At 41.8% G+C, this 12,725-nt stretch overlaps 1 protein-coding gene across 2 annotated transcripts in view; it reads left to right on the top strand.

Moving 5' to 3' along the window:
• The window catches only part of MAP3K15 (mitogen-activated protein kinase kinase kinase 15), a 1,227,172-nt gene that overhangs the window by 875,498 nt on the left and 338,949 nt on the right, over positions 1–12,725 (top strand). For both annotated transcript variants that reach the window (XM_078657886.1, XM_078657885.1), the window contains exons 13-14: positions 2,923–3,018; positions 4,911–4,998. In XM_078657886.1, the coding sequence (XP_078514012.1) occupies positions 2,923–3,018; positions 4,911–4,998 (184 nt within the window). The remainder of the gene's footprint in view (positions 1–2,922; positions 3,019–4,910; positions 4,999–12,725) is intronic.

Below are 12,725 nucleotides of genomic sequence, written 5' to 3'. Positions count from 1 at the left end.
GCAATTTGAGATCCTATCCGGAGATCCTATCAGGGGTTGCAAGCACCCTGATAATTAACCCTGTAGGTGCTGTCTATGGCAGGCCGTGACTCCTCGATTTGGCATATGTCCATGCCACAGTCCTGCCGGATCCTCTGCTTCCCACCTTATAGGCCATTTTGTCTTTTCAGGATATGGAGGCTGGCTCAGCCCTGTGTCCTGTAGTTGCGATTGAAACTAAAATGTGGTAGCCAGCCAATCAGAGAGAAAATGCTCACTCGTCTAATTTGTTTTGTTTATTTTGGGAATTTTGTGGATTGGCGGGCAATCCCAGAGATCAGGTTTGGAGCTGTTCACCAAAATAATGGTCTAGAGATACAAAAAGCTTTCTCAGATTAACCCTCCAAAGTCAGGACAATACCTTTTAGTAGCACAGACTTCTCAAAAAAAGTTGCTTAATGTATTTAAATGAAATCAGCCAAAGTCACACCTCTGGCTAAGGCTAAGAGTTTTAGTTGCCCAGTGCAATAAAAAAAAAATCCTTGACAGCCAGCCAATTAGAGACCATGGTTATCTCTAAATGTTAACCTCATCATGTCCAAAGCGGAACACTTTTTAAATGCTAATTTCATGAAAAATACCAAACGGATTTACAAAAAACCAAGCAAAAGTACTTCCTAGGGTAAAGTTCCACTTAAATGTTAAATATGGTGTTATTCTTTCCAGTCATTTTTTTCTTTACTGAGGTGCAAATAATCCTGTGTGAGTTAAAATGGAAAATGTAATTTTTGGGTGGTTCCATTTTTTTGGGGCCCAAGCTTGATGGGTCTACACAAAACTTGACCTTTTTGGACACTTTTGGCGGATTCGTCAAATGGCACCAAAGTTATTAGCAAAACCAGAAAATGCCTTCTGATTATAAAATCTAGCCTACCAATAACTACTCACACGCTCTCTCTGCCTGTGTAATACCACTATGCATGTCTATATAATTATATATATAGGCAAGGCTCTTCGTCCAACCCACCAGAAAGTTGCTATTCTCCTTTTTTTTCATAACTATTATTAGTACTACAGTACTCCCACAGTAGCACAAATATCACAGAAGTACTATGGTGCCTCACAGGGGCTGCACTGTATCCCATAGTAGTAATAAGGAGTGCTGAACCTTTCCCCTTATTTGTCCTTTTTAATTTTTTTCGCAGGATTCAGGAACCGAATCCCCGAGTCCAGTAATTGCAGCTGCAGCATTTTCTCTGATGTTGCGGCAATCCAATCAGGTAATTCTGGTACAGCAGGACCAGTACCGGTCCCAAGGTACTGGAATGACTGACAGTAGAAAAAATGTCCACAACCAATCAGATCTAAGTATTTTTAGAATAATGGTACCATGGTAGTACCACAGTATTGTATTGGAGGAGTACCTTGGGACCAACCATCCAGATATCAGTAATTGTTTTTTAGGGTTAACCACTTCATGCCCAACAGAACCCCCATCTTTAATTGCACATTTCTCGAAAACAGCTAGACAGATGTACACCAGATCACATAAAGCATGCTTTCTGGATAACATTTTGCCAATTTTGTTCAGCCATATTTTCTCTATCAGAAAGCAAGGTTTCCTATGAGAATTCACATAGGGAATCACATTTTTGGGACCAGCTCTTTTTCTTGGCCCTTGCCTGATGGCTCAACACGAAACCTTCTGTGAAGGAGCTAAGGTGGATGAACTGTTTTTTGGAAAGGTTTTGTGCCGATATTCACTTTGAGGAGCAAATATAATACAGTCACACAGGAAAATTCCGACCTCAAGTAGCTATACTTCACCAACTCAAGCAACCCTTTATCCCTCCATCCTTCTAGCATGACCCTGTAATCTGTCATACTTTTGTTGTAAGTCTCCTTGTTAATGACCTCATAGCAGGCCCCATCACTAAGCGGTCTCACTGCCTCTTTGATATACATCTCTCTTAATAATACTACAATATTCCCACCCTTATCTGTGAGGTCGATAATTATGCTATCATCACTTGCAAGTGAATCAATAGCTTGTCTCTGTTCTTTTGTCAGATCCACTTCTCAACTCGACTAGTTCTTCCAATTTTCACAAACTCTTCTAAAATCTTTTCATGAAAAGTGTTGATATCGTCACAGGGCATCTAAGATAAAATGTTGATTCGGGTACTAAACTGGGATAGGATTGTTCATATGCTATACCCAACTCATCTAGGAGAACGTCTATGCTTTTTGTGTCAATACCCTCTTGCTCATGCATCTCCAATATATGCAGGTTAATAGGAATGTCACTTACCCCAATGGTCGAATTCATGGTGTCATCTCAGTTGAGTACCCCGGTGCTGCAGCTTCTCCCTCTTGCACCCTGTCTCAGATGGTGCCACTGCTTGAATTTCCATTTTCTTATTAATCAAAACAAGTCAATGCATGTCTCCACATGACTGAAACCAGACGAGGGACAAAAGAGGAGTCCAAACCACAAGACAGTTTTCTCATCACTTTGAGTATCCTGTTTGATAAGTTAATAATAGTATTGTTTAACATTGTCACATCCATTACTGCTCTGCATGTAGGCCCTTTTTGTCAATTCCCACTAGGCCCTCTGATCTTTCTCCATTTTATGTTTCCTCTTATAGATTATTGTTTTCCCCTGCCTGTTCCTCTCCATCCTCTTCCCTTTCCCATTGCTTCCCTGCTTATGCCCTGGTGACTTACTGCATTACTTCTATATACATTCTGTTACTGTGCAATGAATTGCTGATAAAGTCTGAGTACAGTAACTATTTCTGCAAAGACACTAAGAATTCTGCCTAAATGTTTTGTCATAAAATAAATATTTAAATTAGGTGAACATGTTTATGTGCATTACACAAAACTCAGTAAGTGTTGGACAATTCCTCGATTAAGGATTTTTTCTTTTTTTTACAGCATATCCAAGTTTGATGAACGATGTTGTTTTCTTTATGTTCATGATAATTCAGATGACTTCCAAATATACTTTTCTACTGAAGACCAGTGCGGCAGGTAAAGCTTTCCATTTCAGTACTGTTGGAAATGTTTGCTCTTTGCAGAAGCACTGACACACAGGTCATGGAGAGTAGTGTACATTTGAAGATTCTAAAATATGTTCCTGTATAAAGATAATTTTAAAAGGTTTTTCTGCCAGTGGTCTACAAGGGTGTCATGGTCCATAGTGTGAGCATGGAAAATATCTGCCCTGACAAATGATGATTAGTAAAATAATGATGAGGGTTGGGTGATCCCCTCAGGACTCTGGGCCCTGGTGCACAACACCTGCTACACCTTTTTAGCTGTTCCTCTGCTTACTAAAAATAGGGGGTGTGGCCTGGTGCACTGAAGAGGACATTAATTCCTAGCTCTTTTACCCATCCAGCAATGATCCGCTAACTGATCCTTACAAATAATTGGTTGAATCCGTTTGGTTGAAGATTAACGGTGATTCTTACCAAAATGTAATTGTCTCCAAAGTTTTGTGAAGCTTTCCGATGCTGAGGTGCTTGCCTCCTCCCCCATGTTGTCAACTATACCGTGGAAGCACCATCCTGAAGACGAAATGTGGATGATTCTGAGGGTGTACAGGGGTTATAGAGGTACTCTGCTGTACCCTCCAGATGATTAATAATATCTCTTGCTTGTTGATAATTGAGGGCTGTGAAGTAACATTGGGCCAAATGAGCATTGTCTGGGTGGTAGCACAGAACTGTGATTGAGCAACATCTTTGATGCGACCTAGCTAATTCTTTGCAGTATGCCTGATTTACCAGTTGGCCCAGTGCAAAAAAAGGTGGTTACAAGGATTCACAGAAATCCTGCTTAGTCAAGGTTCATGAGCAGGATTCTTAAAAGTCCTGGCACTCACCTGTTAATGCAGAGACGGATGCCTACAAGGAACACCAGAACTCTGTCCCTGCATTCTCCTTTTTAACTTCTTGGCGTGCCGACCCCTATTCCTTTTCCAGGTAACAGCACTAAAAACCGTATCACATCAATGAAAGAGCCTCTAGGAGACTTCTGGAGTTGCGACTACTGTTCCTTTATCAGAGGTCACCACACCAAAAAGGATCACATCAATAAAACAACATCTAAGAGACAGCTTCCACTGTATAATGATTACAAACTGACAACGGCACTTGATAACCTTCGTTGGTTTGCGACCACCAGCCGGTTGGAAACTATTGATCCATTCATTTCATCATGCATCACAAAGAAAAGTAGGATGCCCTCTTGCCACTCCTTCTCTTTGCAATCAGCAAGTATTTGAAGCATTAGCAGGGCTTGATGCAATAAAATGTTCAATATGCAGTGTACTTTGATACATTGTGTTTCTCCATTTCAAAGCCTCCCACTTTGTACCTTACAGACTATTTAAAGGAAAAACCGTTTAATACACCGGGCCATGGGTTATCAGGCTTACACAGAGAACTAATGTGTGTAAGGACATGATGCGTCCCAGATGTCCCACGTCCATATCTAAATGGTATCTTGTAAACTATTAATTTACCATAGATCCACACATACGTATCTATTGGCTTCCGAGTGGGTGACTGTCTGGATGGTGATCACATGCATTGATTCCACAGATCGGGACCCTGCCTTGAGGTCTAGGTGTAGCTGGACAACTGGCTATTGGCCAAGTTTATCATAATAGCCAATCCGTACACACTTTATGGTCTCCAAGACAGAAGATTTAATCATAAAAATGTAGTGAAGGTTGGAATGTTCAGGGTGAAGCATTCAGGTAGATTAAATAATCAAAGCCAAGAAATCAAGTATTTTGTGCGCAGTCTCTAAATGTTGAATATCTGGTTGCTTACTTTGCACATTTAAGTAACTTTATTCGTCGCATGAGCAGCACTGTTTTTCATTGGTGGTTTACCATGTTGTCCTACTTCCAGGTTCTGTTGTCTGGTCAAAGAAATTATCACAGATGCAGTGGGTAGTGCTGTTGAGCTGGAAGGTGAAGCAGATGGAGACACCTTAGAGGTAGGTGAATGCGTGTTCTTCAATGTGATTTTAGGCTATACATTTCATGTACAATGCGTTGGTTTCCCTGTTACCTTTCACCTTTGAGGGCCGCATACTCAGGTCACTGGCATTGATTGTGGTCCAAACCAGTTTTCTTTCGCTAAAGAGTGTAACTAACGGCTCTTTGCACAGTAAATTGTTCGGCTTTATTTTCAGACCCATACTTAAATTGAGGTCTGCAGAGGAAATTTACTGGCTCCATATTTTATATGTGAAGTGGTTGTAAGTAGGTAACAACATTGACAAAGCCATCAGGTTTGGCTTTTGTATACTGTATTCAGAGGTACACAGCGAACAGAGACTCATGTTTACATTGAACATGCAAGGAGAGTAACGCATCCGCAGACAGCCTTTTTCAGAAAGTCAATAGACATACAGGCACCCTTGAACTCAGACCAATAAATCATGTATTATTTAATATTTTAAATATTGCGGTTTGTTCGGATACCTAAATACCATCAAGTTAAAAAACTTTAATATTTTCACAATTAAAAAGGACTTTTAAAAACGTATATAAATGGTAATAGACATAGGTGCATATTACAAAGGTACTTTTATTTATTTTATTTATTATTTATTTTATTATTTAAGTTTGTATAGCGCTAAGATTGTGCGACTAATAGAAGATGGAAGAGGCCGATGCAGTTATTGGTCGAAAAGCCATGTCTTAACGGCTTTGCGAAAGCGAATGTGGCTGTCCTCCGACCGAATGATCAGAGGGAGAGAATTCCATAGCTTAGGCCCCAAATAGGCAAAAGAACGGCCTCCCATCCTGGAGAGTTTGACCCTAGGCACAGAGAAGAGAATTTGGGAAGAGGAACGAAGGGAACGGGTAGGGGAATGCACTTTCACCAAGGTCTGTAGATAACTAGGAGCCACCTTCTGCCTGATCTTATGCATATAGGTAAGCGCCTTGAACTTCACTCGGTGTTCCACCTTCAACCAATGAAGCTCACGAAGATAGCCAGATATGTGGTCGGTTTTGCGGCAGCCGCTAAGAAGGCGAGCTGCAGCGTTTTGCACCAACTGTAGGCATCGCGTGGCTGCCTTGGCCGCCCCCAGGTAGAGTATGTTGCCATAGTCTAACCGGGAGGTGACCAAGGCATTCACCACCGACCTCTGGGTGTCCTCTGGCAGCATCCACAAGATCTTTCTCAACCAGCGTAAGATGGTGAAACATGTGGATGATACCTTGCTGACTTGGCACTGCATTGTCAGGTTCCTATCAATAACAACACCCAGATTTCGAACCTGTTCCACAGGTACTGGGAGAGGGCCAAGTTCTACAGGCCAATGTCTTGAAGTCCATAGGTCAGGTTTATGCCCCAGGACAAGAACCTCCGTCTTACCCCCATTCAACTTGAGAAGGTTACAGTCCATCCACTTGGCGATTTCTCCAAGTCCAACCAGAAGGGGGAGGTGGAAGCTTTGTCAGACTTAGTGAGTGAGAAAACAATCTGCGAGTCATCAGCGTACGTAAATAGGGTAAGACCGATGCTGTCTGCTATATGGGCCAAAGGGGTTACATACAGATTGAAAAGTAGGGGACTAAGAATGGAACCTTGAGGGACACCGTGAGGCTGGGGATAGATATTGGAGGTGGCGGCATGGGAGGAAATTTGAAAAGTGCGATCAGCAAGAAAGGAGGCCAGCCAGCCCAGGGCTGATCCTTCCACGCCCATGGTGGCTAAGGCTTCCAGGAGGATTTTGTGTGCAATGGTATCGAACGCCGCGCTGAGATCAAGTGGTATCAGCGTGGCAGTCTCCCCTCTGTCAAGCAGGGACCGAAGGTTCTCCGTGACGCCCAGGAGAGTTGTTTCCGTAGAGAAACCTGACCGGAACCCTGACTGCGAGGGGTGAAGTAAGTTGTTTGAGGTCACAAACTGGGTGAGGTGTTGATGGATGTGACGTTCAAGAACCTTAGAAAAGGCAGGTAACAGTGAGATGGGGCGGCAATTTGAAAGTACGGCAATAGGTAAAGGATCCAGAGGGGAACCAGATTTTATTTTACAGAGCAATTCGTGGAGACCATCAGGCTGTAAGTCGGGCCAGGTTTGTAAGGGGCAGAGGATAGGGGCCGCGTGCCGAGTGGCCTTCTTTACGAGAGTGGAGTGAGCCATAGGACTATTTCCGTGATTACAAATGGAGATGTCCTAGTGGATCTTATCCACCTTGTTTATAAAGAACTGGGCAATATCATCACATCTACGACTCGACAGGGGGGGGGAGCTTTTACTGTAGTGAGAGACCCTGCAAGGTTTTTGACTAGGCCAAACAAAACTTTGGATTTGTCAATGGCATCTGCTATGGACTTCGCCACAAAGTTGGCCCTGGTAGAGGCACAAGCTTTGTGGTAAGTTTTAAAAGCACTTCTGTAGGCAAAAGCTGCCGGCTTTGAATAGTCTTTACGCCAAATGCACTCCAGCCTTTTGCAAAAAGATTTTTCGATTTTTAGCGTCTCTGTGTACCAACGACTGTAGATTTACTCCGTATAAACATACTACTTCACCTAGTGGTATCCTTACACTTTTGTGCAATTCACATTTCTGAGTGTAAATGTAATACTTTGCGCAGATGTACATGCCTCCACCCCCCCCTAACTAGGTTTGGACCCTGGTAGTACAGGATTTACAAGTATTTACTACTAGTACATTTTCACGCATAGGCGGAGGTACCCGCTACAAGGCTAGAGATGTTTTTCTGGTAAAATATAAGGATGAAGTTTAATAATTATTAAACAGATATTACAAGTGTTTTAATTGTAAAATCTAAATCTAAATTATTTGTAAATAATTATTATCAACCAGGAAAAAATGTATAATAATACAGCATATTAATTCATCAAATTAGATGTTTACTAAAAAATAAATAAAATCTATTAATGTAATCTATAACTATTATTAATTAAAGCATTGTAAATAAAAATGTCATTTTTATATTTTTTTATTTAAGAATGTTACTACAAGTCTTTTATTCATGTTTGTAAAAGTTTAAAACTTGTTTTTATTTGTAAACAATAAGTTAAATATTAATGTATAATTTTAAGTATATATGTGTGTGTGCGTATGCGTGCGTGTGTGCATTGTTTGGGCTTATACTATGTGCTCACTTGTGTCTCTGACGAGCTCTAACAATAGCAAAAAACATGTGTTAAGAGATGCTTCTATTTATTCCAAATTTGCTGGATTGTATGTTACCAACCTAAAGCTGAAATACTGTTCCTGGAATGGTAAAAGGCTTTTGTCATTTTTCAGCTTGGCTTGTATAGAACCAGACAATCCTATGCTGGAAAATGTCAAAGGGCTGTCATGCTTTTAAAGCTTGGTGTGGATGGCACTGTGCAAATCCATAATTTTAAAAAGCTGAAGAAAAATAGATATTTGAGGTGAGTAGATTCAGATCATCATTGGTGTTGGTGAGTGCTCCATATAATGGAGCTGCTGTCCACCTAAACCGTGGAAACAACCCTGACACACTCACACACACACACACGCACACACACACATATATTACACAGTGGCGGTCTCCACTGTTTAGTTGTGGTTAGAACTAACTTACCCTAGGAAATGTTTTTTTGGTTTGCTAATGCTAATCATGTTGTTGCCATTGGCAAAGTTTCTTGAAATGGTCCACAAAGAGTTCATCCACCTTACCTCCTTCCTAAAATTTTCAGGGTGATTTGTCAAGCTGGGGCTGAGAAAAAGGAGGGGGAGTGTCAAAAGCGCAATTTCACTTGGCAATTTCTATAATTTGGAACAATCCTACCACCAAAAAGAGATGAACTGGATTACACCATATTTGGCAGAATGGTAGATCTTTACCCAGAAAGTGTGCTTTTTGTAATTTTGTTTAAATCCCTTCAGTAGTTTTGCGAAACTCAGGTTAAAAATCTATAGATATCTGGACAGTTGGATTCCAGAGACTCTCGCGGGAGTTCCACGGGCACACAATTTCAGATAACAGAGCAATCTGATTGGTTGGTGGGGCTTCTCCTCCTGTCCTACACCACACTCCCGTGAGTCCCACAGGAACTCACGCACTGACATGGTGAGAAAGTTTGTAGCCACTATTACAAGACGCAAAGAGTCAGTCTCCGCGTCCTGATAATAAAACAAAAAGGTATAGGGAGAATGTTAGTGGTACTCTACAACGCCAAATTGGAAAACAACATTTGAGTTGTTTCAATCCTGCTGGACTCCTCTGTGCGCCAGCATGACCCACTTACTCCCAAGTGAGTCTTGTTGAAGCACAGTGGCCTATGCAGATTCCTGTAAGAGGACTGGATAAACATTTTTTAAATAAAGAGGGGGGAGTGAGTGTCTGTGGTTAGTTGACTTTGGCTAACCCACGGCCTTTGGTAGGGGTTGACCTCCTACACGGTGCTCACTGAAAGCCATGCACGCCAGGAGATGGTATGGTAATAAAATATTACATTACAGTAAAATAAAGTAGAAATTCTCTTTTGTGCAGCCATCCTGTGCACACAAATAACGGATAAGTGCACACCTTCAGACACACACAACTAATGCAGAAACACACATACACACTCGCATAACTTCAAGAGACTTTATTTAATAATTTTTGGTTTTTAAACACATGTATTCATAGTCGCATCTTGGTACTATGAGTGTGAATCAACACAATAAAAATGTTTCGAGATTTTTCTAAAACCAGAGGAGGTCTAAAAACATTCAAGGGAAACCTGAAGGGGATTTTGCACTTGTGGTCCTAACACTGTCAAGGAGTGTCCATTCGCCACCACCACATGCACAAAAACATTTTATTTCAAATGTGAAGTTAATTTATTTAACATTATAATGTTTTGAAACCAGATCTTCTATATACAATGTTTAAGATATGATGTCTTCTTTGTTTTTTAATGCTTTTTAAAGTTTCTTCTAGTTAGATGATGAATGCAAATAATTTTACTTGCAACTTTGGTTCCTGCACTGGATGAACTGGCTTCCTCCATGGCATGGCAACTCCATTTGGGGAGAGTACACATTGTTGTTGATCATTAAGTTTGTGATACGGTAAATGATACTGCACAGCTCCACACACATGTAATCACTGACACGGGCACAGGACACATCTGGCATGCTTTATGCTTTTTTATAAAAAAAATGATACTCCATCTCTACATCATTTATTTATTTGTGTATTTTATGAAGCGCACAGCTAACCCAACGGGGTGTCCCGGCGCTAGTAGACAGATAGCAATTGGCATAGGACCTAATCCTGGCGGGGGAATAGACAGGTCTTGAGAGATCTACGAAACTCCGGTTCCGACTGGATCGTATGGAGTTGGAGTGGAAGTTAATTCCAAAGTTGGGTGGCACACACTTCGAAAGATTTACCTCCTGGTCAAGTTTTTTTAAATCTAGGCTTGACAAGTAGAAGTTTGGTATTAGAGCGCAAAGCTCTAGAGTGATTGTAGGGGCGGAGTCTCTTTCTAAGGTAGGCTGATCCTAGGCCTTTGGCTGCCCGAAAAGCCAATGTCATTGCTTTAAACTCGATTATTTTGGTTATGGGGAGCCAGTGCATCTTCCGCAAGTAAGGGGATATGTGTTGTCTTAGCGGTCATAGTATCCTACATCAGTTTTTATACATATGCTGTTTGAGCACTTTAACCACTCACTGCAAGATGATTCTTTGATGGTGAAGATTCAATATTGGATGCACCTCTAGCTTGAGGAATCATGGTAATGGCCTGGATAAACCCATTGGTATCCCCTATAGTGAGTCACTCACTATCCTTGGAACATTCTCCTAACAGGTCATCCAAAAATGGTGGTCTGTCTGTGTAGGATTACTTTGATTTGCCCTTCACCCCTCACGGAAGTGTTGTCCTCCAATGTTTTTAACCAACTTCTTGCTGCATGAAGCGATGGTCTTGTTTCTTACCTGTTTCCCCCTGTTACCATCAGTTAGAAAATGTGTGATTGTCATAATCGACTATCTGATGCCTTTAGTTTCCCCCTGCCCTTCGCTTCCCCTGGCAGTCTTCTCCTTCTCTTCCATAGTTAACTTTCCACACACTGCACTTACCTACTCCCTTCTTGGTGACTTGAGTCAACCTTCTTGGTTGTACTTGTCTGTTTCCATCCCTCTCTTCAATGAGCATCTCTGTTACATTATTTCAGAGGATGCATTATATATCAAGGTTCCCAGTATAGGAGCTGTTGCTTTTAACCATTCTTTTATTTCTTGCGATGCTATTCAGCATTCATTGTTCTCTCGTTTTCTCTTACTCCAACTTTTTAATTTTGGAGGTCTTTTTTTCCGAAATCTGTTTCTCAGGATAGTTTCCTTGACGATCGGTGGGTGCTCTTTATTGTGTGTATTTGCTGCAGCTGAGCATGCGTGTACGCTCCTTCCATTGCTTTTGAGCCTGGACCTATTGACCATCGCCCTTGGTCCCTTTGCATTCCCCGATTGTAGGTTGCATCCCTTTTTGGGGTTGCCTCTTTACTGGTTGTATACTGTATTTCTAGCTTTCGACTTTCTGTTGTCCTTCTTGGAGATCAGTCACTGGGTGTGCATCTTACCTTACCTATCATCTTTCAGATAGTCGGGTCCCGTTTTATCTTTTGGAACAGCTTCTCCTATTTGGGGATCTTTGGTATGGTCAGTTTGCAGCCCCTCCTCCAAGGATGGTATTGCTTGGGTATCTGATTCTCTGTCAGATGAACAAGTTACTTACCTTTTTTGAGGACAAGATAGCCCATATTTATGCCTCTTTTTCCATTAGAGAGAGCATTGGATCCCCTGTGGAACATGATATGTATAATCAAGGTCCTACCCTCTCTGAATTCACCGAAATACCCGAGGAGTCCTCTTTCAGGGAACTACTCCAATGCAGGTCAGGCGATCCTTGGCCAATAAAACAGTATAAAGTGTTAGCTTCTTTCCTCAATCCTTACTTCAACTCTATATGGAACTCTTCTTTGAGCTCAGGTATCTACCCGGAAGTCTGGAAGCATGCCTCTCTAGTGCCGATTCTACAAAAGGCCAATTTAGATCCTGACAATCCGGCTAACTACAGGCCGATATCGCTTCTTCCCGCTCCAGCTAAAATCTTGGAACGACTAGCCCATCAACAAATTGCGGGCTTCATCGAGAGCCATGATCTTTTCCATGATTCTCAGCATGGCTTTCGCAAAGGCTACAGCACGGAGTCGGCCCTTATTGAGATGGCAGACTCTGTCCGATGGGCACTGGATCGGGGCTCGAGGGCGGTGCTGGTGCTGCTGGATTTATCAGCAGCATTCGACACCGTCTCTCACCCCATACTCCTGGACAGATTGAAGAAACTAGCAATACAGGGCAAGGTCCTTGAGTGGTTAGGCTCCTTTTTAACAAATCGTACGCAACGTGTTCACACCCCTCCTTTCACTTCCACACCTAGACCATTGAAATGGGGCGTCCCTCAGGGCTCCCCATTAAGTCCTCTTCTTTTTAATGTCTATTTTGCTCGGTTAGCTGATATGATTTCCAAGTCTGGCATTAAAACAACGTCGTATGCCGACGACATTCAGCTGCTTTTTACCTTTGAGAAGCCTTCTTCTTCCACTTTTGACCCTCTCAAATCTTGTATCAGAGACATCGCTAATTGGATGGACCTTATTTTTTTGAGACTGAACGCAGCAAAAACTGAAGTGCTCTTTTTCAATCAGCCATCCCCT

Source organism: Lissotriton helveticus, chromosome 8 (genome assembly GCF_964261635.1).
Source record: "Lissotriton helveticus chromosome 8, aLisHel1.1, whole genome shotgun sequence".
In the NCBI taxonomy this organism is placed as follows: Eukaryota; Metazoa; Chordata; class Amphibia; order Caudata; family Salamandridae; genus Lissotriton; species Lissotriton helveticus.
Note: the sequence above shows the minus strand (reverse complement) of the source record. Positions and strands in the feature narration are given on the sequence as shown.